Source organism: Myxocyprinus asiaticus, chromosome 30 (genome assembly GCF_019703515.2).
Source record: "Myxocyprinus asiaticus isolate MX2 ecotype Aquarium Trade chromosome 30, UBuf_Myxa_2, whole genome shotgun sequence".
In the NCBI taxonomy this organism is placed as follows: Eukaryota; Metazoa; Chordata; class Actinopteri; order Cypriniformes; family Catostomidae; genus Myxocyprinus; species Myxocyprinus asiaticus.
This window is the reverse complement of record NC_059373.1, coordinates 17,400,266-17,426,480: the sequence shown is the minus strand read 5'-3', so window position 1 is coordinate 17,426,480 and position 26,215 is coordinate 17,400,266. Positions and strand designations below refer to the sequence as shown.

The 26,215-nt window shown below is 35.9% G+C and overlaps 1 protein-coding gene across 2 annotated transcripts in view; it reads right to left on the bottom strand.

The window, feature by feature from the left end:
* Nucleotides 1–26,215, bottom strand: part of csmd3b (CUB and Sushi multiple domains 3b) — a 715,228-nt gene that overhangs the window by 230,106 nt on the left and 458,907 nt on the right. For both annotated transcript variants that reach the window (XM_051664389.1, XM_051664390.1), the window contains exons 11-20: nucleotides 20,079–20,182; nucleotides 18,527–18,639; nucleotides 13,328–13,510; nucleotides 11,532–11,858; nucleotides 8,704–8,898; nucleotides 6,178–6,316; nucleotides 5,735–5,922; nucleotides 5,235–5,423; nucleotides 2,770–2,886; nucleotides 10–225 (exon numbers count right to left, since the gene is read on the bottom strand). In XM_051664389.1, coding sequence (XP_051520349.1) covers nucleotides 10–225; nucleotides 2,770–2,886; nucleotides 5,235–5,423; nucleotides 5,735–5,922; nucleotides 6,178–6,316; nucleotides 8,704–8,898; nucleotides 11,532–11,858; nucleotides 13,328–13,510; nucleotides 18,527–18,639; nucleotides 20,079–20,182 — 1,771 coding nt within the window. The remainder of the gene's footprint in view (nucleotides 1–9; nucleotides 226–2,769; nucleotides 2,887–5,234; nucleotides 5,424–5,734; nucleotides 5,923–6,177; nucleotides 6,317–8,703; nucleotides 8,899–11,531; nucleotides 11,859–13,327; nucleotides 13,511–18,526; nucleotides 18,640–20,078; nucleotides 20,183–26,215) is intronic.

Here is a 26,215-nt window from a genome sequence, read left to right as displayed (position 1 = left end):
ACCCCTCACCTGAAAATGTGATGTTGAAACCCTCGTAAGAGATGGAGAAATCAGATATGAAGCGGAGCTGGGCCTTGAAGTTGCCATAGAGACCTGCATTGATCGGTGATGGCAGCTCTGAGCCTGTGAGGCGAGCTAACGGCTGAACAAAACTCCCGTTCTCAGTGATGAGCAAGTAGTCGTGGTGATCCTCCAGGTGGAAGGTGTTAAAGGTAAACTGAACGCCTATTGGGAAGACAAAACCAATGAACCAACCAATAATATGGTTCACATTTCTGGTCAAACTCTGAAAAGATTATCTGTTGAGACTTGAAATGGGAAGATATAGAAAAGAAACTGACAAAAAGCTGAGAATAATATAGGAATGAAGAAACATGTGAGGTCAACCTCATTATACAAGTGTCTGAAATCAAGTAGAATAAAGACAACTCTTGATTTTGACCCCCTTTATGCCTTGGTGTCAGAAAGAGAAATGTACATTTCAGTTCCATCCGATCCGTCCACTAAACATAATGGCCTTCAAAATTGATATGCATTAGCAGCCATGGGAAATAAAAATTCAGAGGAACTTTCATTATTCTGAACTCAAAGTTGGATAATGATATTTCAGAGTAGTGAATGGACAAGTACCTACATCTGTATTCATGACAGTTTGTACCCAGGGCTGGATTTAGTTAGACTATGTGATAGGCTCTGCAAGTTTTTATCCATTTATCAATTCATATTTTAGTCTTTAGCATTCAACCAGTCAAAATGAATATATTCTAGAAAACAATTTCATCATTCTGTTACAAAAACATATTTGTTTCCATTCATTTAACTTGTCACAATAATGTATGTCATTTCTACTCGATTTTTATGAGTTTTCAGAGGTTCAGCTGGATTTTCTTGATCAGTAATCAAAAGAATAGTTCACCCCAAAATTGTTACAACCTTGGTCTGACATCCCTCTCCTTCTTGTTATCTGTCAGTGTGTCTGTCTCTGTCTCGTGTTTAAGCGCATGGCTCTGTTTGTGTTTTTGTCAGCCATGCGCTCTTCTGAACCTGCCCGCTTGTTTCCCCTGGCCATGCCTCTTCATTTAGTCCTTGTCTTGCTGATTGTCTGCACCTGTTCCTCATGTGTCTCCCTCTATATATTGTGCCTTCTTCCCTCTTATGTTTGTTGAATCGTTTTGTTAGTTTGCATGTTGGTGAGCCTGTTCCTGTTCTAGTGTTCCCTTCTAGTCGGTCCTTGTTGTCTTCCTGTTCAGTTTATATTTTATTCTAGGTTGTTGTTTTTCTCCCTTGTGAGTTTTGTTTTCCTATTTGTGTATATATATTTATTTATTTTTTAATAAAGTATCTTTATTTTTACTAATTCCTGTGTTTGGGTCCTCATTCCTGCTAATTCTATGACAAAAAGTACATTCTGCAATCATTTACTGAAAAATGATTTTCCGAAATCTGTACGACTTCCATTAGGACAACATAAGGGACAGTAAATGATTGCATAATTTTCATCTTTGGGTGAACTCTCCCTAAGTGTCAGTGGCGGGCCGTGCATTAAAAGTCTTCAGTGTGATTCATGCCATTAAGAAAACACTATCCCTTTGGGCATCGTACATTATGTCACAGCTAACTAGTAATACAAATTTACATTTTAAAAACATGTCCACGCACGAAAGCCAGAACTTGAAACGATACTTAATGCTCAAGCAAAGCTAATTTTAACTGCAGCATGACTGTTTGTGAAATGTCTCCCGAACAGACATTCAAAAATCATAATTTTTCATATGAATCTACCAAGGAGGTCTATAATACCTGGAAAAATCTATCTAATAATATTTGCAATTTAAATGTTGCTTGCGTTTCGTCAGGGTACATGGTTATGCTACGTTCCATGGAAGTTGGATGTGGGATATTCCTACTTGATATCTCCGACCATAAATGCATTCCATTCCCCGATATTCAGAACTGCAATGCTGATTAATAAATTAAGCAATCACACAGTCATGCAGAACATCTCGTATTTTTAAATCCATAAGGATCTCTTTCTCAATGGCGATAGCGGCAGTAATGACAGTCGACTCGTCAACAAGATCTCGCGCTCTTCGCTTTCAAATTACGTCACTTAAAGTTAGAAGGCTTCGACTGGGACATATCCTAAAGATCACATTCACCAAGAACAAATAAATCAATCTGATTGGCTGATGAATCTGACAATCTGACTTTAGTTGCCTATTCATTTGCACTGTTGAGAGATTCTGAAGAGATTCTGAAAAAATTCTGAAGGCCTGGCGGGATGGAGCTCAGACTCATGCGCTGCTTCGGCTTCGGGCTTCGGGCATGCGATTTGTGAAATAGTTGTCACACTTTATTTGTAAGCATTGAAGAATAAATTCTGACTGGATAATCTTTTTGTTTTTCTCTTTTTTTTGTAGATTAATTAAGAGTGGAAAGCGAATAAAAATACATAGGCAAAAAATGGTGATTGAGAATGAAAGGATGAAAAATATTTATTTATTTGGCATGTTAGGCCAGCAGAGAAGGCTTTGATGGCACCTAAGAATTAGCCACTGCTAAGTGGTAGAAAAAGTGCAAAGAATGTACAGAATCACTGCTGGTTGCACTACTATGAATTTACAAACAAATTTAAGGGAAAATTTTAGAATAACTTAGGTTTTTAATTTCAGTGGGATCATTTTTTTTTTTTTTACAGTGTACATTTCAGTATGTCTACGTGGAAGTCAAAGTCAGGCTGCAAGAAAAGTATACTGACTGTTGACTTACCCTTGCTATGGCTGACCTCCACAGTCCAGGTGCAGTTGAGGGAACTTGGGTAGACCTCCGGGTATCCAGGGGACAGGATGGTGCCTCCTGGCCCCCGAACGTCACCCCCACAGAGTGCTAAAGGACAAATGAGGCAAGATACATATAGATTTATCACTCAAAGTAATGTTTACAAGGAGCACTACATATCATATATCTATCAGATGAACTTGATCTTCTTTGGATATAGGGCATACAAATTAACATGTTTAAGGGGTCATGGCATGCCTTTTTTATTACTTTATTTTATTATTGTTCCTTGAGGTTCAATCATAATACTAGTAAAGGTTTTTGCACAAAAACAGACACATTTGTAAAACACTAATTTGTTTTACCCTCATTCTGTCCCTCTGTCAAAAACGCTTGGTTTTGGTGCTGCTTCTCCTTTAAGACTTGACAGTAAATGCCCACTGTTATGATTGGCTCTCTGTTCTTGACTGACCTGCTCTCTCATTTACATCTCACTGCTACTACTGGGTGGGCTACAGAAGTTACAAGGTAAAGTATGTGTTGATACAGTATGTTGTTGTGGAGGTGGTCAGATGCAAATGTCTGTTACAGTGCGACATCACAATGTGAAGTAAAAGTAACGAGTCATTTCAACAAATGCTCTTTTTGCAGTGAAGAGGAAGTTTTGAGTTCTGAAACTCACAGTGTGTTTTTATAGTACAATGACCTCTTATACATCAAAAGATGATTCCTCATTTCATGACCCCTTTAAAGGTGAATCAACATCCTCTGCATGCAGTATGTGGGCCAAACTCCCAGGTGGAACGTAGCCATATTTGGGCCAAAATTATTTTGCTCTCTGTGGTGGACAGATTGAAACCCCTACCAAAGCATTTGCACATCATTTAGCAGTACCCACCCTTACAGACTGTTGTGCACTCTTTTACTGTACAAATGTCAGATCCCTTCAGCATTATTTCTTGATGACTCTATTCATATCAGTTCTCATAAGCTTTTTGCCTAAACACATAGTGGTGCTTAACGGGGAAAGCATCTATTTCATACACCTCTTCTACCTGAGACAGCAGTGTAACCAGGTGCATGTCTCTAATGCATGCTGCATTTAGAAACCATGGAAGTGAGATGAAAGTGTGCACAGTAAAAAGTGCCCCCCGAATGTCTAATCTGGGGAGCGCATCAGTTTCTATCAGCTGCAGCAGCCTTCACAGCAAATTGCCTCTCAGAGGCCTCCTCAGCGATGGGCTAAAGGCCTTGCATTGAATCACATTGTTTCAGTTTATCTGCCTCAGAGAGGAGAAAGAGAAAGAATGTAATAAAATAGCCAAAAGGACAGGCAGCTTTGACATGGGAAGACATAGGTAACGTCATTCAGCGTTTAGTAGAGGTTTCATTGCCATTGCAAGTCTGCTTTTTGGTGCTATCCTCCTTTAGTAAAGTAGTCTACAGTATAAGCCCTCCCCGTCACTGACTCTGAAACTCTTTTATTTGAGATGTAAATTGACCTTGTAAACAGTTTCATCAACCACAATTACATGCATGTCATTTTATGTTTAAGGTCCATATTCCAGTTAAGCTTTAATTCTGAAAAAGACATTTACTTTACATGCTCTACATCTATAGGAATATTCCTGAGTACATGTAAATATTACAGTATATTCTGAATAAATTGAGATATAAATCTTTTTATTTATTATGTCTTCGTTAATTTGGAATATGCTGATTACATGTACTCAGAAATTACATGTACTCAATTACATACATATACATATCCATATATATATATATATATATATATATATACACTACCGGTAAAAAGTTTTGAAACACTTACTCATTCTTTATTATAATTCTTTTCACATTTTAGAATAATAGTAAAGTCATCAAAACTATGGAATAACATAAATGGAACTATGGGAATTATGTTGTGACTAAACAAAATCCAAAATAAATCAAAACTGTGTTATATTTTAGCATCTTCAAAGTAGTCACCCTTGAACCTAGAATTTGCAGACACGTACTCATGACATTTTCTCAACCAACTTCTTGAGGTATCACCCTGGGATGCTTTTTAAACAGTATTGAAGGAGTTCCCATCTATGTTGGGCACTTATTGGCTGCTTTTCTTTATTATTTGTTCCAAGTCATCAATTTCAAAAAAATGTTTGTATTTTTTATTAAAGTTTAGTTTTATAATGAAATAAATTAATATGGTGGCACAATTATATTTTTGTCTACAAAACTAATTTCAAACATTTAAGCATACACCTTCAGATTAAAAGATTTTTAAGATCATGAGAAACATTTCAGTCAAGTGTTTCAAAACTTTTGACTGGTAGTGTATATCATGCAAATCACAACTGAAACAAGGCTGGTGGCCTGGGGCCACACAGGACCATATTCCGTCCTTGTCAGTGAGATAAAAGCTTGTAGTATTACAAATGTCTCACGAGACTTACCGTCACAGGTGGGCAGAGGATGGCTCCACCAGTGGTTCTTCTCACAGACCAATGGCTCTTCATGGCTGAGGCGGTAGCCTGAGTCGCATCCAAATGATACGGTGGAGCCGATGGAGAAGTCTTGACCGTAACGTAGTCCGTTGACTGGAATCCCTGGATCCAGGCAGGAGAAGGCATCTACTGTTACACCTAGGAATGGTGAGACATGCAGAAAAGATGTCTGTGATTTAGGCTGAGATTAGGCACAAATGTTTAATTTTACATTCATATGGTGCTCCATATCAACTCATAACTTCCAAATAGCAAATTCTAAGGGGATGTTCGGACAGGATGTAACACATGGACAAGCGTTTTGATTGTTTATATAAGCAACTGTGTATAGAAGTTATGCAGTAAAGTTATGCCTTCTGTTCAGTTTCGTTGTGCTCCATCTAGCTGTTTATAATGCAATAATTTGTGCTGTGTAAATTGCCCCTAAGACTGTGAAAAGTTGCACTTACTTTCATAAAGGATCTTGAAGCCACTGTTTGAGCGGCTGTTGTCAGTGGTGAAAAGCATGTATAGGTGGTTAACACTGCTGAATAGGAACTGGGGCACCTGGGTGCCGTTAAATGAGCCGATTAGAGGCGAGAGAAGATTGGGCCCATCATGAAGTTCCAGGAAATCACAATTCAACTCTGTCTGAAACCTGGTAGGGAAAAATGAGAGAATAATTAATGTCTGTGCAGACAACGATGCAACTTTCCAGTTTTTATGTACACAGATATCTTTGTGCCCAGACACTTTAGAATTTTCATCAAGCTTTTAAAAAGGGTGAATTCAGGTAAATTGGGCCAACACTTTTTGACACTGAGACAACTGTCAAAAAGTAGTTCAGTTTACATTAATTCACCACACATAATACATATAAACAGAAAATTATCTATTTGAATTAAAAGCGTACTTCTCAAACGTGATTTTAATGGAGCGTCCCGGTTCAGCCTCTATGACCCACTCACAGCTTAGTGAGTCTTTGTAGTAACCAGGCCACCCAGGAGATAAAATAATTCCACTAGGAGCTGAGAAGTGACCTCCACAGGGAGCTGTAGAAAGAGTCCAGATCAATGGGTTAACACAACTGGAATAAGACACGATGCACTTTATTTCAAATATGTGACAAAAAAGCCAGTATTCATTATGCAATCTCTCTGGTTTTCATAAATGGTGTTTCTTTGACTTTTGACACTTTTATGTGCCAGGGATTGATTTTCTTATGAAACAGATTTGAAGTTCTTTCTTTCACATTAAAACTGACATGGAAACTTTTAAGGCTGTTATCATTTATTTTGGCAACTTTTCAAATGCTTTTAATATACAGATTTTATTGTTTTGTCCTTGTCCCAAACCCAAATTTTCTTCAAACATGAAAATTATGATAATCAAAACAGAGTGAAATAAACTATTTCAATATTTATTATGTGAAAGCAATTTATATAAATTCTATAATTTACTGTCATTATTTCCACAACAATTTACAATTTTGTCTATATTATTTATTTTCTTCAAAAAGAAAAGAATGTTTGTTCTGCAAACAGTGTGAATATATTATTGAATTGTTTAAGTCACAAATATTAGCTATTAAATTGGTCCTAGCAAGACATAATTTTAAGTGTAGTGAAAATTATTATTATTTCTTTTTTGTTCATAAATGAAAAAATGGCAAAAATTGACAGAATTCTCCTGTTATGTACAGTATATATCGTATGTATCAGTGTTGGACATTTTACTGTAGCAGGCAAATTACTGTAAATAAGTGAAAGTGAGATGTGTTGTTTAAACTTCACAATAAGGTTCCATTCGTTATCATTAGTTAATGCATTAGCTATCATGAACAAACAATTAAAAATAGATTTACAGCATTTATTAATCTTAGTTAATGCAAGTTAATAAAAATACAATTGGTCATTGTTAGGTTATTTTAGTTTATAGTGCATTAACTAATGCTAAAAAATACAACTTTTGATTTTAAAAATGTATTAGTATATGTTGAAATAAATATTAACCAAGATTAACAAATGCTGTATTGTTCATTGTCAGTTAATGTTAACTAATGTTGTTAATTAATGTTAACAAATGGTAAAGTGTTACCAACGTGTCTAAACCAAACAGGGCTTATAGTTGAAGAAGCACCCAGTTACAATATGTTGCCCAAAGTCATATTGATATGTAAATGTAATATATATGTTACATTTCATGACAGTCAAAATATCACTGTTTATCTAAAGTTAGGGTTGGGAGGGTTACTTTTGAAATGTGTTCCACTACAGATTACAGAATACATGCTGTAAAATGTAATTTGTAACTTATTCCATTAGATTAATCAAGGTCAGTAACGTATTCTAAATACTTTGGATTACTTCTTCAGCACTGGTAGATTTTTTCACTTGTTTTGACTATAAAAACTCTGCCAGTACAGTAAGACAAAATACACATGTTAAAAATACATTCTCTGAAAAACCTAAATATCTTATGCAGTGTTGTTTCTAAAACAAGATAAATCAAATTGATCTTGTTTTAAGAATTGTTAGACATTTTTACAGGAAAACAATACAAAAATTATTATCAAGAATAAGATTTTTGCCCTAATATCAAAGGTCTTACTAGAAAAAAAGAAATTATGATCTAACATGAATTTTCTTGATAACAAAATATGATCGTGCCTGGTAACGTGCATGTAAAATGGCTAGAAATAGCATTTAAGCTTAGCGTAAAGCTGACAATTTACACAAGGTTTATTTCTATTTCTTCTGCTCCAAATTTACTTCAAACTTACTTCTCTGTCTGCTTGTATGAATGTAACACATCATAAGAAAGTGTTTCACCGCTGTTCAAATGTAATTTGGATCGCATTATTTTTATGTATAAATGTTTTCCATCTGAAAGGACTAAATATTAAATGAAACAAATGACAATAAAATGCAAAGTAATCTCTTCAGTAATCAAAATACTTTTTGGATGTAACTGTATTCTAATTACCAATTATTTAAATTGTAACTGTAGTGGAATACAGTTACTTATATTTTGTATTTTAAATATGTAATCCCGTTACATGTATTCCGTTACTCCAAAACCCTGTCTACAGTACATTTACAATCTCACACAAACTCTACAATAAGTGTAGCAAGTATAAAAATGGCTGGTGGGAGACATCTTTAGAATGTCACTCTATTCGCCTGACCACATGAATAGTGTTACAACATAATTAGAAACATGCTGAGCTGAGTATGATGGATTGACAAGGATTTTAACGACAGATGACAGGCTGCTCAACACCACATGGCCTCCAGTTCACATGCACTATTAACCCCTGTCTCTGTGACCCACAGGTGACTGTCTATTCAATTTAGTGTCACATAGAAAACTATAGGCTCAATTGTCCACTTATCTGGGACTCTAGTCCATTGATGGTGGCAACTAGCCCTAAAATTACCTTCACACTTTGGGATGGGGCCGCTCCACATCACCTTGCCACTGTTCAGCTCACAGGTGATGGTTTCTGCTCCCTGGGTCTTAATGAAGCCATCTTCACAGATGATGGATATAGAGCTGCCCAGCTGGAAACTGTCACCAAACCGCTTGGCGTTTAGGGGCACTCCAGGATCCGGACACTCATTATGGCCAAATGCTGTAAGAATGAAGGACATAAGATAGTACTCTGAGTAAAAGCCTGTTCATGAAGCTTCCAATTCCAGTGTTGTTTTTGTTCACAAAAAAATAAAATAAAAAAAAAATGAAAAAATGAAAACATTTTAATTAACTGAAATGCCACAAAAACATGAAAAATCTGAAACTAAAATACAAATAAAATATACATTTCCATGATTCTAAAAGTAACTAAAGTTTTTGATACACAATTTATTATAAAATATGAAACTTTTACAACTCACCTTCATTAAAGATGGAAATGCTACTAGATCAAAACTGCTTAACATATTTATACCAGTTAACACATTAACTTTGGCAGCCCTAGAATACTAAAACCAAAATAAAAACTAAATATAGCTTACTGGAAACTTGAAAATGAAACTGAAACTAGAAAAGACTGAAAATCTAAATCTAACAACTGTAGAGTGAAAACGAATGAAAACTAAACTAGACTGAAAATAAAATAGCAAATAAAAACTAAATTAAAAGCTTAAAATATCCCTCCTTTTACCATAGATTTAAGTTTTTAATTTTATTGTCATCAAAGAATTTGTGACACCACTATGTCACTAGGAAAAGAATCCTTATGAAGAAAACAAAAGTGACCTCTCCTATAACAATAATGTATCACTTTAACAAGTACACTAGTTCCTGAGAAAACTAGGTTCTCAGGAAGTGGAAAACTTTGAATGACACTCGACATCTCAAGTAGTACTCTTCATCTTCAATTTTGCCCACATTCAAAAGCACAAGGATTTGTGGTACCTCAATTCTCCAAGACATGTTTCTACTCAAGACTCTGTTTATTAGTCTCCTTAGTGTTATTGACCTTACAGCTGTTTTTATCAGAACTTTATGAAGCATACACAGAGGCCCAAGGCGATTGGCCAGGAAAGCTGCTGTCCCGGCAATAGACTGAGTGTCTGATGGATGTCTAGTGACAGGAAAAGCCTACAAGAAGGACTTGACGTTTGTCAGAATGCATACAGATTTAACAGTATTCCATCATAGCCTTGACAGCTATGTCAAGCTACTGACAACGGTGATGTGCCAGTCTGTTAAAAGACTCTGTATTAGTGTTCAGACCTAATGATTACAGTAGCACAGCTAATGTGCATGCTGACTGTCTACTTTGAAGACTTTGATGGATCATCATGACATTTTGTTTCTCCTTTAAGAAAGACCATCAAGAAGTCATTGTGTAGATTAAAGTCATGTATGTGCTTATGAGGGGTGGATAGGAGATTTGGTGAGCAGCGAGCCTCAACTTTTTTTAATATGACACACGTGGAAGTTGCTGTACAATGACAGTTTTGTTTGGTTGGGTTTGCCACACTCACTGAATTTATAATTTCACTTAAAGTGATAGGGATGCAAAAATGCAAATTATGTTATAATTTACTCACCCTCAAACCAGTATGACTTTCTATCCTTCCTGAAACACAAAGGCCAATATTAGGCACAATGTTAGCCTCAGTCACCATTTACTTTCATTGCATCTCTTTGCCGTACAATGACAGTGAATGGTAACTGAAGCAAACATTCTGCCTTACATATCCTTTTATCCTCTACTGAAGAAAGTAATTCATACGGGTTTGGATCAACATGAGAGTGAGTATTACTATTCACGCTAGCGCCATGTTTGATTTTTTAATGGGAATGACAACAAGGCTGTGAGGGATAGACTTACAGTCTCTTAAATGTGCTGTACTGCAGTTTAAAGTGTTTTTGGATTATTCTGTAGACAAAACATTGATAAAATATCTGTCTAAGTACATTCAGTATACAAAGAACTCCAGACAATATGAGTTGTGGAAAATCAGATGTGATCTAGGAGCTTTATGCAGCTTTATACCGTTTGTGCCATTGAAGAGATGGTAAGTCTATCCCTCACATCCTCATTGTCATTCCAATTAAAAATCAAAGATGGCCCTAGCTTGAATAAGGTCTATATCACACTAGCAAGAGTGTTGCTGTACTGAAGTACTGTATATATTTTGTGATATTCCTTTTATACAACAGTTCTATAAATAAGAAGCTAATATTGAGAAACTTTAATTTTAGACACAACATGACCAGTTGTTTGTCTATTTTTGCTCTGCTTAAAAAATAGTTCCAAGCCAAGCCAAAGCAATATTCATTATTGCGCTTTGCCAAACAACGCACAGACTGGCAGCCTGTCTAGAATGCCACAAAACACAGACAAGCATAGTGATATGAACTGTGAAGCATCTCAGTGCTTTTATAATCAATTTCAGCACTCTTGGAACACCGCTTGTCCAATCAAATTGGAGGACTGGAACTAACTGTTGTATGAAGTACATTAAATCCATGAAACCTTGCTGTCAGTAGGCTAAATTATAATTGTGAAAACAAATTATTCAAAGAATCAACAAGTTCTATAATCATAAAGGCTCCAAAATGCTGTAACAAAATGAGTACCTGTTAAGGAAAAGCAATAATGACTGCTGACGGAACCTTCTCATACACAATACATGCTTAAAATGAACTTTATGCAGCTCTCATGCAGAATTCATGCTCCATGTATGCTTAATAAATGCTCAGTGCAGACATAATGCAGATTAAAACCCTTTTCAGAGGTGTTACACGCACTGGTGTAGGTAATGTTGAAACCCCGGCCGGACATGGAGTGGTCTGCCTGGAACTCTAGCCGGAGAATGTTGTTGTTGCTGGTGAGGTGGGATGGCACCTCCGCCCCTGTGAAACGGCCAAGCACAGATGAGTCCAGCAATTCTCCATCCTTCACGGTCAGGATATCATATGGAGCCTCTAGGTCAAAGTCATTGAAGGCCAGGTGGATACGGCTGCCTGGCTCTGATAGGATCAGCCACACACAGTTAAGGTTGTTCCCATAGCCCTCTGGGTAATCCGGAGAGAGGACAGTGCCCATGGGGGCAGTGAAGTTGGAAAGACAGGGAACTGAAAGAATAGAATAGAATAGAATAGAATAGAACAGCACTCGTTTGCCTAGTGTCTATTCTGTCTCTGTTTCAATTATTAAAGAGACATGATGACTATTTCAGCTGTGTTGGACTGAAACGCACACAGCAACATGTTTCTATAAAAACATGCAATGTCATACATCAGTAATGTACAGTATAATACAAATAAAGCAATTAGCATGTGTGTGTCTATAATATGCCATATGGAAACTCTCATTCAGCTGATGATTAGGTTGCAAGCTTTCTGAAAAATGGTGTTTATGCCAGAGATGTACTTCAGGCTATAAAAAGATCTGATTTGTTTACTTTTCCAATTACACATGGAGAAATTCTGGTTATGCATTTTAAAGCAACTAAAACAGCCTACAGGTGAAGTATCAAAATATAGCAGCTGTCACTGTAGCTGAAGCAGTCTGAATAAATCCAGGTTGGCTTCATATAGAAGCCAATTATTTCAGCTGCCTTTTACCTCAGAAATCTCTGCATTCATTGGGAAGTAAAAGGCAAAGACTGGAAAGTTAATAAAATCTAGTCATATATAATTGCTTTTGTGACATAAAAAATTTGATTGTATTTATAAAAAATAAATAAACAAATAAATTAGATGGCACTTGAAGATGGAACTTTTATAAATAAACAGTTTTGAAGCCATTGCAGTAAAGCATAATGCTTTTTACATTAATCTGACAAATATTCTTGATCAGTGGGTAGTAACCCAAAAAATTATTGCAGGTCTGTTCTGATAGGGTCACAGAACTAACCATATATTTGTGTATAGTCAGAAAAATAAATAGGCTTATGCACTTTTAAAAATGAGGATAAAATGCTTCTCATTTCTTTAAGTTGTTGACATCAAAGGCTATGAATCCAATCAAACTCTGATATTTTGGCGCATATTTATCTAAAACTTGTCAGAAGCTGGCCAAATTAGGCAGATGCCAGTATAGACAGAATATGTGACATGAACAAAACTACACAAGGTAATTGAAAAAACAAAGAAATGACCCAGACCACATTAAATATGCAATATTTGCAATGAGGAAAAACATTGTTTGGGTATTTTACAAAGTGAATTATTGGCTGCTAAGAACATTAATCCATTGAAATTCAAGACACATTAACAAACCAAAATTGGCAGTTTTCTTATCATGTTAATAATTTTGCATATTGTTGGGACTACAGCAAAATATTTCAATGTTTGATTTTAAGCACATTTTTGATTACTTTCATATAACTTTGGAACTGTGTTGGGTCACCACTTAATGTTCTATGTCAAATCTGGGTCCTGAAGAAAAAAACAGTTGAGAGACACTGATCTACTGTAAATGATCTAAAACTGTTGTGCAAACTATTTTTAGAGTACACAAACATAGATAGAGAAAATACTTCCATAGGTATTGCTCAGTTTATAATATATATATTATAATTATTGTTGACAGTACTCACAAATGCAGATTGGGATGTTGGCAGACCACTGGTTGTTGTTCTGGCAGGATATTGTTTTCTCTCCAATTAATTCAAAGCCAAATTGGCACTCAAAGCGTAGTACATCACCATTAGAGAAACCATCTCCTTCCCTCATTCCATACAGAGGTGTGCCTGGGTCCCCACAACTTTCCTTGTCGATTTCTGTATAGAGAAAGCATTTAAATAGGATGGATCACCAAACATGTCTACTTGTCTTCTTCCACTGCTACATCTGTCATTGGAAGAAACTCTGAGATGTGTCTGCATTGACAGAATCAGGTTAGGCATCTCATTCTGAGAAATAAAAAGTTGATTCATCGACACAAGTGCAAGAGGAATCTATGGACTTTTGTGCTACAAGCAAACTCATTAATACCCCTTCTGGAAAATCCAGTTTAAGATGGTAGCTGTGTTTTGGAACATGGCAGCTGGTTTTTAGCTGTCCAAGTTGGTCATAACCTGGTCGAAGTTGGTCATTTGCTGGTTGACCAGCTACAGTACCATTTTCAATAAAAGCAGCCTGACAACCATGAGCTGGTATGACCAGTTGGTAGATGGTTTGTTGTTGTTTCAAGATGCTTGGCCCAGCTTGGACCAACAAATAACCAGCTTGAACCAGCTAGCGACCAGTTTGGACCAGATAAAACTGGCTTGGACTAGCTAACGACCATCTTGGACCAGTTAATAACCAACTTGGACCTGTTAATGACCAGTTTGTACTAGTTAATGACCGTCTTGGACCAGCTAATAACCAGCTAATGACCAGTTTGCACCAGATAATACTGGCTTGGACTAGCTAATAACCAGCTTGGACCAGCTAATAACCAGCTTGGAGCAGTTAACAACCAGATTGTACTAGCTAAAGACCAATTAAGACCAGCTAATGACCATCTTGGACCAGCTAATAACCAGCTTGGACCAGCTAACGACCAGCTTGGACCAGCTAACGACCAGCTTGGACCAGCTAATAACCAGCTTGGACCAGCTAACCACTATCTTGGACCAGCTAATGACCAGCTAATAACCAGCTTGGACCAGCTTATAACAGCTTGGACCAGCTAACAACCAGCTTAGGCTAGTTAATGTCCAGCTTGAACAAACAAGAAACCATCTATCATGTTTCAAAACTCAGCTACCAGCTTAAGATGGACTTTCCAGCAGGGCTGGCTTTCAGAGAAAGTAAGACACTGAACTCTACTGCTTCAGTCCAAAGGTGCACTAATTTCAACAGATGTCAAACACTAAGTTCTCCCTCCACTTAGAGGAAGTTGAGCGGAACAGAATGCTAACAGAAGCCTCTGTCCTGCCTAGATAAGCTCCAGTACTTCTGTTTGAGAAAGTCTAGACTCTTTGAAGGTGGAGCCAGCCAGGCAGGACATCCAGAAACCAAGTCTCGGGGTAACTATACCTAGATAACACCTTGCATCTGCACAGAATCAGCTCAATGAGCGGCAGTCTGCTGGAGTGGGCAATACATCTTCCCAGACACTTTGGGTCACAGTTGACCTGTTAATTCTTGTTACACCCTCATGCATCCTTATTCGGAACAAGGGAATGACAAAAAAAAAAAAAAAAAAAAAAAAAAAAAATTCAGCTAAATTACATTTAACACCAAATCAAAGTTTGAGCATGTTGGAAGGGAGGATTTCTTCTGAGGTATAATGGAGGTCTTTGGCCAATGCTTGATGTATGGCCTTAATTTCCGACATGACAGTCTCTTTATGACTACCACAATGCTTTACTTTGTTGGTCAATTGTGAGGGGTGGCTGGGGGAAGGTTAAGCCATATTTACTGCTTTGTATTTACGATGGTGCGAAAAAATAGATCGCAAATTGTCTGCAGGAGCCCGTGATGTGTGAATAATCCCAGACAACGCTATACTCAATTGTGAGGTCAGCATGTCATATGGGACCCCCAACAATTCTAAAGAGTTGATTAATGTGATGGGTGCTTTGTGCTCTTGTATACCTGAGGACCTTGCTGTAGAGATCAATTGGGTTAACAAGCTATCCAATCAAATACAATAGGTTGATTCTGTATGTGTAAGCACACACAAACCACACGGGGGAAGTTTGGGGTCCTCTGTCTTTTCTTCCTGAAATAGCCAGGGAATAATTGAGTATCAGTGAACTTTGGCATGTAATACATAAAAAAAAAAAAAAAAACCATAGTAAGCATTCTGTGCATTTACCATACCATTAAGTCAACTTTCACATGAAAGTCTATAAATAAATTTAATCTCAAAACATTTCTTATTCATTGGAAAATGGCAAGTAATTTATATCTCCCACTGTGTATCCCTTGGATATAATTTTATTTCAGTAATGCTGACTTTATCTCTCTCAAGAAAGTCTCATTATCACAAAGTCAAGTTTTACATGGAGTTTACGTGGAGTCAACGCACATAAAGCAAAGCACTTTTAAAACAGAAGTTCACATGTGTCAAATATACACAAGAGAACTCCCAGGAGAGACAGTGGCAGTAATTCCAGGAAAAATTCTATTAAATTAGTTTTTTTAACCACGTCAAAGATGTTGACAAGCTTTTGCCAAACAGGATACACACAGAGCTACAGTATTTATTAAATGAATGGTGAGCTTGGGCATTTACTAGGGTGTTTACTAGAGTTCTGCTATTGATAATCAATGGCAAACTCTACTTAAAACTTCACTAATGCATTACAATTGTTACTTTAGAGAAACTTTACTGTTCCACTCTGAACTATTTAAACATGAGTTTAAAAATGGTCATACCAAAGTACTCTACAAATTAGGATGACGCAATATTTTTGCAGGCTATTGTCGAGTCATAATTTTACTAACAGGTCAGAGATTGGTGCATTTAGTCTAAATTCAAAGTCACCGATATTTGCCCGCCATTAGCAGGAGTTCATCCAATGTTGCTACCCACAAAATTTTACATACATATTTTGTAAGTATTCTAGGCTACTGTAGAAGGTTATAAATAATGTAGCACAGGGAACGTAACCAAGTTATTAAATATACATATTGTTTGAAGATATTACAGATACCAAAAAAGAAATTATGCTGTATATAGGATAGCATTTTGTTTTTCTACAGTAAGCAAGCACAAGTTGAGGCACCGTGTAATTCAAACAAAGTACTGTATAGTATGCTTGTGGATTTGTGAAAAACCTAAATTCTAAAGCCAGTCCAAAGATGTGTGGCTTCAAATGTTTTGTGGTTGAATTGAAATGTCTTTATTTCAATGGATAATGCCATCACCAGAGCATAGAATGAACAACAAGACTTTAGACTTAAAGATAAAAGACAGATTAAATGTTAAGATATTAATGTAATGAATACAAATCATGGAAAAACTTGCTCAATTGCAGAGACTGACCTTACTTTTAATGTTAATTTGTATCTTTGGGATAAAGTAAATGTTTATGTTTTATGTCATTAAAATGTTTGCCACAAGAAATAAGAACACAATACACCCTCAATGGTAAAACATAAGGGTGTAAATTCAACAACAGGAAAAAGACAAATGTAGTGTACTAATAAACTAAACAAAAGCAATAAACTTTTTCACCAAGATTTATGTCATGGCCCCACCAAAATCTTTATAAAAATAACCTTCCATTACAAATCGTCATGTTTGTTTTATGTTGAAGTGACCCTTTTGTGTAAAATCATGGCCTGACAGGTTAACGAACAGCTGGGAACAAGCCTATGGAAGACCACAATATGTCTTCCATTCAGTGCAGGAGTTCTGTTAACCATTAAAGTGTTCCGTTTATGATTGGATTCAAAGGGCATATGATTTATATAACTTAAATCATGTATCATTTGGGACTTCAATGGATTATGAATTCCATATATGATTTGGAACACAATCTACATAACAGAATCTGTCTTGCAATTCATGGTAAATCCACAATATTCTTCAGTTAAAACTGGAATACTCCAAAAAATAAAACTATTCTTATGTATGATTAAAACTATACTTTTTAATGCTGAAAAACTATATTCTGTAAGATAATATACAAATAGAAATATAAAAATTTGAGATTGCCAGATTGTTCATGGCCCAAGCTATAGATATTTTTTCCACCTCATGTATAGTATGGTCATCTTAAAACTGAAACATTCACATCTATGATTGACAGGTCCAATTAGATCTATCTAGAAACAATTGTCTATGCCATATTTAGGATGAATTATAGCAGGTTTAGAGATGAAAAAAAGGAATATAATCTGCAGTATTATGCAAGTCTCTCCCAGGGATATCATATAGTAATCTTTTTTTTTAAAAAAAATTTTTTTATCTCTGGTCTTGCACTTTGGGGGATTCAATTGCTCTCTCCTTTGCTCTCTCCGTCTACCTCAGTCAGTCTCTCTCATTATGCTGAATGGCATGCTGTTCATCACCTAGACACTAATTTATTACAAAACCTTGAGGGAGGAGAGATAATCAAAGATATGGGTTTTGTAGGGATTGCTGCTTCTATCAAGTGAATGTAGCTCATGTGTTTGGGATGAAAGTTAGACACCATGCCTTCAACAGGGAGCTCTGAAGTGATTTGTGGGAACTGCTTCAATTTTATGCACACTGACTACTAAGCATGTACACCAAATTTTCTTGCAGTGACAAGTCCAGGTAAATAATGCTTTGGCCTTTGATGTCGAAAGTCACTTGTAGTAGTTGTTAAAAACACTACTTGAAGTTTGATTGGATCTGGGCTAATGCCAGGCAGGTTGTTTGTACAATTTTGCTTTGACTTTTTCATTCCTTTTTCTTTCCCCGATTCTCCTTCATTTGCTCTCTCATACGCCCATTTAAACATTCTGTTTGTTTGCCATTACAAATAATATATATATATATATATATATATATATATATATATATATATATATATATATATATATATATATATATATATATATATATATATATATTGTCTCTGTGTGTTTTCTTCATTCCTCCACAAATTCCTCTACTTAACATTACCTTGACAAAAGCACATTGCATTGTTGACCGCATTGCTCATGTGTTACTCTAAAGGTTAATTCAACTGATTGCGGTCTAATCTTGACATCATTTTCTTCTTTAGAGTAACTCTCTTGTTTGCCAGTTCCTATATCTTTTCACTCTTTTTTGGACCATTCACAAAGGGACAATACATTAGTCTTAAGAAATGTCTTTCAGGTACCTTTGTAGTTGATCTTGAAGCCTATAGATCCCACACTTTCATCTGACTGGAGATGAAGCCACATCTGATGGGTCATGCTGACGATGAGGTCAGGCACAAAGCTACCGGTCAGACTGAGAAGTAAGAGATTGGTCACAGAAGAGCAAAGCAGAAGACACAAACAGTTTGTCAAAATTGGCCATCTTGGATGGTCCTGAATGGCTGATTAATTGCCTTGAAGTCCTCATTACTTAGCATTCCTTCAAGTTATGATTGTACTATAAAAAGTAAGTAAAAAAAATTTCTTCAAAATTTGCTTTACAATATGTGCAGTTCATGACCTCTTTTGCCCAGCCACAACTGACTTCGGACAAAAAAAAAAAAAAAAAAAAAAAAATTATATGTATATTATTATTTTTTATTTTTTTTTATTTTTACCTTGGGCAAAATATTGGCAAATTAGCCCAACACCTTGCTTGGGTTTGTGCATCATCATTTCAATTTTGGGTGTAAATAAGGCAGTCTGAATAAATGTGGACTGGTGACTTAGAAAACCCTGTCAACTCTTTCGGTTGTGATCACAGTCCTAGCTAAGAAGTATAAAAGATAGGTGATATCGCACATTTAACCCAAAATCACAATAAGGTCAAATTGTGCAATCTGATAAGCAACAATTATAAAAAAACCACAAAATCTAGTAAGTGTTCTACCATCACTCTTCACGACTGAAGACAGACATGTCTGAACTCTAAGTATGATAAAAGTTGAGCTAAGGTTGAAAAACTATTGAGATACAGTTTTTGAAGTCTTTAGACTTTTGACAGTAAACATCTCAATGGTTGCAGAACCATTAACACTATCATTTTACACTTAGTATGATTTATACAAGTAGGACATTCTCTTTCAGCACCCTTTGTTGGTTTTGGAATATCATTTATATCAGGGGTCGGCAACCTATGGCATGCTTGCCAGCATTGGCACGAGGAGGGGTAATCACTGGCACGCCAGCAATGGCAAGAGAGTAGACTATTTTATTTATATAAATTCCACACCTGCATTACAATCTACATCTTGATGTAATCCTTCCTCATGATCATGCAGCGTGTTTTCATGAGTTGAATGGGAGGCTAAACAAAAAGTTAAAATGTGACGAGACTGCAGTATACCCAACAGACTCGTGCAGAGTGTGCAAGTCATTTGCGCATCACAAGCCAGAAGAGCTTCACTTTCGGTTAATCGCGTGAGTAAATGCGCCCGCTTTGCTTCGGTCATGACAGCCTACATTCTGTGTTTCATTTGTCTCTTTTTGCTATCAGAACAACACGTGATGTAATAAGGAATGTATGTGATGAATGACGTCAGCACAGCCATTGACCAGGAAAATAAAAAATGGCACTCCATGTCAAAAAAGTTGCTGACCCCTGATTTATATCAACCAAACTTTGCTCAGGGCAATCGCTGGTTGAAATGAATGTGGTTCCAGTAACAGCACAGAATGCTGATCCATTGATATGTCCTACTTCTGTAAATGATGTATCATTTTACCATTCCAGACTGTGGATGAGACACTCACACTTGCAAGATTGTTTTAGGGTCTCCCACTTCTCCTCCATCACCGATGGTTAGTGTGTCATAGCCCAGTTCCAGGTCAAACTCCTCAAAGTTAATCTGAATCACCTGTCGGCAGAAATGAGGCATAATGCTTAGTGATGTGTCAAATGAACGGAATGAAACTATATGGATCTTGCATAATTGAATTCCCATCAGCTGACTGAAATTGAGAGAGAGAAGACTGCCAGTACTCAACTCTTTACTGGATTTTGCTGAGAAGAAAAAAAAAAAAACTTCACCTGTAGTAATACAATTTTCCTATAAAAGTTTCCAAATGCAGTTTGTCAAAATTGCACTCAAGTTTACTTTGAACATTTGAGCATGGTAACATTGCCTCTATTGAACAAATATCATAAATCAAGATGAATAAAGGTCTGAAAGATTTATTTTACCCCACATAATTCAGGTGGGTAACCCCTTATTTTACAGTGCCTGTGTTACTGTGTATTTACATTAGTAAGTACTGTGTAATAATAACTAACAACATGCACATAGTGTGTAACTATTTTATGGTTGTAGTTACACATGTTATTACTATAGTCATTAATCTTAAATTAATGCAATATGTGTAATAAAGACACAGCAAAATAAAGGATTACCGTTTCATATAATACGGCTGCACATTCAACAGCACATTTGGCATTCAGTATGTTTTAATAATGTTCAAGAGAGCAGTGTAATCAGATTTCAAACAATCAAGCTTATCCAAGTACAAACTGAACCATTTGGAAATTAACGTTTCAGTGAGAGATTTTTTGAATGTATGCCCTTCCCCTTCCTCTTCTGCCTGCTTTTTGTACTTCCATCTTTCTCTGTATCTTGAAGGAAACTATTCCATATGAAACAAATATTTAAAAAATCCATAAGTAAAACAAACTATTTATACAAAAATGAATTATACCAATTACACACAGCACAATTAACTGATTCATTCAAAATGTAGTTATTTTGAGACTCGACCATCTCTTGGATCATTGGGATTTTGGAAAGGAGGATTGGGGCTTTAGAAACAGGGATTATAGGTGCATAAGAGCCATAGGCTTATGAAGAGGCCTGAACTTTCTATATTGGTTAACCCATTGAGAGAACCTAGGCAGATTTTGTTACCATGGCAATAGGTTCTTCACCATGGCCAGGGCTTTGCAAGTATGGATGTATGAGAGCTACTTAGGGCTGGTGACTGATGCTTAGATGGCATCTCATTACAAATAATAAAGTTGTTTTCCATATAACTGAATACAAAATACTCCAGAGTCGCTGTCTCACTAAAGGTCACCAAGTAACAAATGCATTGGCACAGCAGAGATGTGGAATATAACAAGATGAAACAGCTGGGAATGAGACTTTAGATACACATTGCTGTTTTAAGATAATCTAGGAGTAGCCTGATAACTCATTTTAAAGGGATAGTTCACCAACAATTAAAATTTTATCAGCATTTACTCACCCTCGTGCTTTTCCAAACCTGTATGATGTTCTTTTTTCTGTGGAGCACAAAAAGATCTTAAAGGGATAGTTCACCCAAAAATGAAAATTCTCTCATGATTCACTCACCCTCATGCCATCCAAGATGTGTATGACTTTCTTTCATCTGCTGAACACAAACTTTTAGATTTTTAGAAGAATTGCTCAGCTCTGTAGGTCCATAAAAATGCAAGTGAACGGTTGCCAGATTTTTTAAGCTCCAAAATCCACATAAGTGCAACATAAAATTACTCCAGTGTCTGGTGGTTGAATCCATATCTTCAGAAGTGATATGATTTGGTGTGGGTGAGAAACAGATCAATATTTAAGTTTTTTTTTTTTTTTTTACTATTAATTCTCCTCCCTGCTCAGTCAATGGCCACTTCACTTTCACTTTCCTATTCTTCTTCTGTTTTTGGGGATTCACACTCTTCGTGCATATTGCCCCCTACTGGGCAGGGAGAATAATTCATTATAAAAAATTACTTATAATTGGATCTGTTTCTCACCCACACCTACCATATCATGTCTGAACACATGGATTTAACCACTGGAGTCATATGGATTACTATTATGTTCCCTTTATGTGGATTTTGGAACTTCAACATTTTTGCACCCATTCACTTGGATTGTGAGGAGTTGAAATATTCTTCTAAAAATCTTAATTTCTGCAGAAGAAAGAAAGTCATACACATCTTGGATGGCATGAGGGTGAGTAAATCATGAGAGAATTTTCATTTTTAGGTGAACTATCCCTTTAAACAGATTGTCAGCATCAATCAACATTCACTTTCATTGCAACTCTGTTTTTTTCTCCATACAATATAAGTGAATGGTGACTCAGACTAACATTCTGCCCAACATTCTTTAGGTTCCAAGGAAGAAAGAAAATTATACAGTTTTGGAACAACATGAGGTAAATGATTTTTTGGGTGAAATATCCCTTTTTTTACAAGAAACCATAAACCTAATGCCAGACAAGCCTAACTTCTCTCATATCAAATAGCACACATCAAAACAGGAACTTGTATTCAGTGACTGCCCTGCCTGCCTGAGGTTGTCATGGTGATTGGAGTCGTAAGCTAATGCTTTTGTTGAAGAGTGAATGAGGTGCTGAGTTTTGAATTGCAAAGATATAAGGTAACAGAGCAGAACTATGATATATTATGGAAAATGCTTCAGTGTGAAGAAAAAGGCCTTCTTTTACCCTTACATACAGACAGATCTTTTATCATTGTGAGCATGTGATGTGTCATTCTGACAGGCATTAGTTTTAAAAGCTAGTCCTTCATACAGGCACAGTCACCACTCAATTCAGAAATGAAATATCTTGTAGCCCAATGCAATTCACAAACATACCTAGAAATCTTATTTTCATTACTGTAATGTGAAATGTTTTTTTTATTATTTTTTTATTATATAAATTATTTATTTAAATTACCTCACAAATAACTCACAATTTTTTAAATTCCATTTGTACATTTTTAAAGTACAGCTGACTTTAATTGAAATAATAATAAAATTAATAATATATATATATATATATATATATATATATATATATATATATATATATATATATATATATATATATATATATATATATAGGTGTGAAATATGAACTTGAAATATGAACATGAGATGCACCCAAGTGCTTATTTAACTCATTCATGTCTTTAAGTGCAAATATGTACAAACAAATACAACAAAAGTGGTCTGATCAAAGACTTTGAATTCTTCATTAATGTGTTTTTTTTTTTTTTTTTTTCAAGGTGAAAACAGAAAGCAAACTGCAAGGATGTAAAACTCCCATAGAGCTGTCTGTATTGTCATTTCCACTGATTAAGTTCACAGAGATGGGATTTCTGCTTTCTCTAAGCCAAACCACTTCAACTGTCACACAATCCTGCTGGGATTTACTGCCAGTGCTGGGCTCGTGGCTGTAGTATCACCCAAGTATATCACTAATGCAGCTGAGGCACATACAAACACTGAGAGCACAAGCCGTCTGACCACCATTCAAGAAATTACAATAGTCCAGGAAAGCAAAAGAGTGATATACCTCAACCTCTTGGTCCAACTACAAGTGCTTTAAATGTTTAAAAGTGCACCATTCATAGAATGATCTTTGATTGTTGGGTAGCTTGGGAGTTCTGCTAATGAACTATAAGATTTGCGGAAAGATTTTATATTGTTATCATTACCATTAATAAAACTAATTATTTATTAAAGACCCCATGATGGCAGTACTGGAGTTTTGTCTCTTTTAGTTCCTGTTTGTTAGTTTTGAGGTCATCTATAGTGTACTCCTAAACATTTAGACAAAATTAACTTTTAGCAGAAAATTATTGATGACTCATCTATTTTAATGTGAATCTTACTTTTTAACATGCAATGAGGCACTTTAGGCCATGTGTCAGAGTGATTTTACCACTGGGTTTGCAATTTGCCTAACAACACCCTTTAAATGTGGTAAAATCAGTCTGTTTTCCTTCATATAAATATTAGAAATTTTGATCAAGCTCACTTTCTTCTGTTCAGTGAATTTTCAATCGTGTCACTCAAATGAGACTATTTCAGTCTCACCAGCAGCATTATTTCAGTACTATCATGTCAGCCCTCCAGCACACAGTGAGCTGTCAAGTCAGGATCATGTCAAATGACAGTTCTGGTGAACAAAAGTCACTGTCCAAATGGCAGCAATGTAAGTTACATATTTAGTGACATTTAGCAAGAAAATGCTAAAAATCAGAAACATGAGCCAATTTGACTCTTACTCTCTTAGTCTGTATTGAAGAGTACATAATCTATATTGAATGAAACTTAGATGACTTTGATAAAACATTGATTAGAATATTTAGATGATCAAAAGACAACAGGGGCCTTCAAAATCCCAGATTACATTTTCAGATTTCTCAGCAAAGCTCAATTTTCCTTTCATGCCTGATGGTGGAAATGTTATTAGTATTAGTAGTTATTTTTTCTGTTGGATTATCTTGTTTGCTGGTCTTAACTGGCTATGAAGTGCCTAAAATCCCACTAAAACCAATAAACAGACCAATCTGACCATCTTAGGCTGGTTTATTTATTTATAAAACAAAATTTCTGGCAAGGTTTTTCCTTTGTATTAGCTTCTTTTTATTTTTTCTCATATAAAATGGAAAGTCTGTTTATTTATTTATTATTATTTTATTATTATTATTATTTTAACCAAGTTAAAAACTAAATAATACTGAAGAGAAAAGAGAGCCCAAAAAAGGCTACCTTAATTGAATGGTCACATCAAGGATGAGTGAACATGTGTCTGCCTGTTGTGATCTGACCTTTGATGTTCACTCTGAGGTTAATGTCCAATCTGGGCATCAATCTCAAATGAAAGACCAATGGGGCGACAGCATAGCAGTTTCTGCTTGACAAATCAGGTCGCGCTCCATTCAGGATGGATAACTACACTCTGAAAAACACCCACCTACAAATGCACAAAGTGATATTTAACACTGTTGTCCTTAAGACTTCTACTTCAAGGCCAGAGGACACAACAGAGGCACAGTAAATGAGAATGGAAACAGTGTTTGCCTCATGCAATGGCCTTGATTCTCATATGCATGGCGAGTAAATCAAGTAAATTTCTCTGCTAACAACCGAGAAGCCCAAAGCGCCGAGCTAAGCAGAGATAACAAATCCCTGGGTAAATCAGTGATGCATTATAATTATTGTTATCGCCATTGCTGTTGTTTATCAAACAAACAAATAAACAAACAACAAAAAGAAACCAAACTGACATTGTATCCACCAGTCTCACAATCCAAAGGTCTCACAATGGATTCTAAACTGAATTAACTCTCACCAAGGTTAAAGCAGAGAGTGCAATATAAATAAATTGGCACACTAAAATTGTGTCTGCCAAATATAAGCAAAGCAATAATGTTCGGGGCTGTAAGAAACAATTAGCCATTGCTCACTTGAAAGAGGGCACAGTGAACTGGCAGCACTGGCTAGACACTACATGAATCTCGAACTGAAATGCAACTGAAATGCACTTTTCTGTTGCAATTAAATTCCTCCGCTGTAGCTAAACGACTTTTGCCACATGCTTTTTGCATAATTTAGTAAAACCCACAAATTGTACTTTTTGAAAAACGCTTTACAATTACCAGAGTGCTAAAAAAATGCAACAAATAACAAATGCTTTTTAAGCACAAGTGCGGGTTAATTAAAGGGATAGTTCACCCTAAAATGGAAATTTTACGATCATTTACTCACCATCACGTTGTTCCAAACCCGTATGAATTTCTTTCTTCTATGAAATGTAAAAGGAAATGTTAGGTACTGACAGCCACAGTTACCAATCACTTTCATTACATCTTCTTTCCGCAGAATGAATGTTAATGGTGACTAAGGCATTCTGCTAAACACCTATTTGTGTCCACGCAAGAAAGACAGTCATTTAGGTTTTTTTTTTTTTTTTAAATATGAGGATGAGTAAATAATGACAGAATATTAATTTCTGGGTGAACTATCCCCTTTAATGGATAAATGTATGGATTTTTTTTTTTTTTTTTAAAGTGAGATTCTTTTTGAAGCAGTAGGCCTACTCTAGACACCACATGCTTGATTAAAGCATGCTTTAGTCAA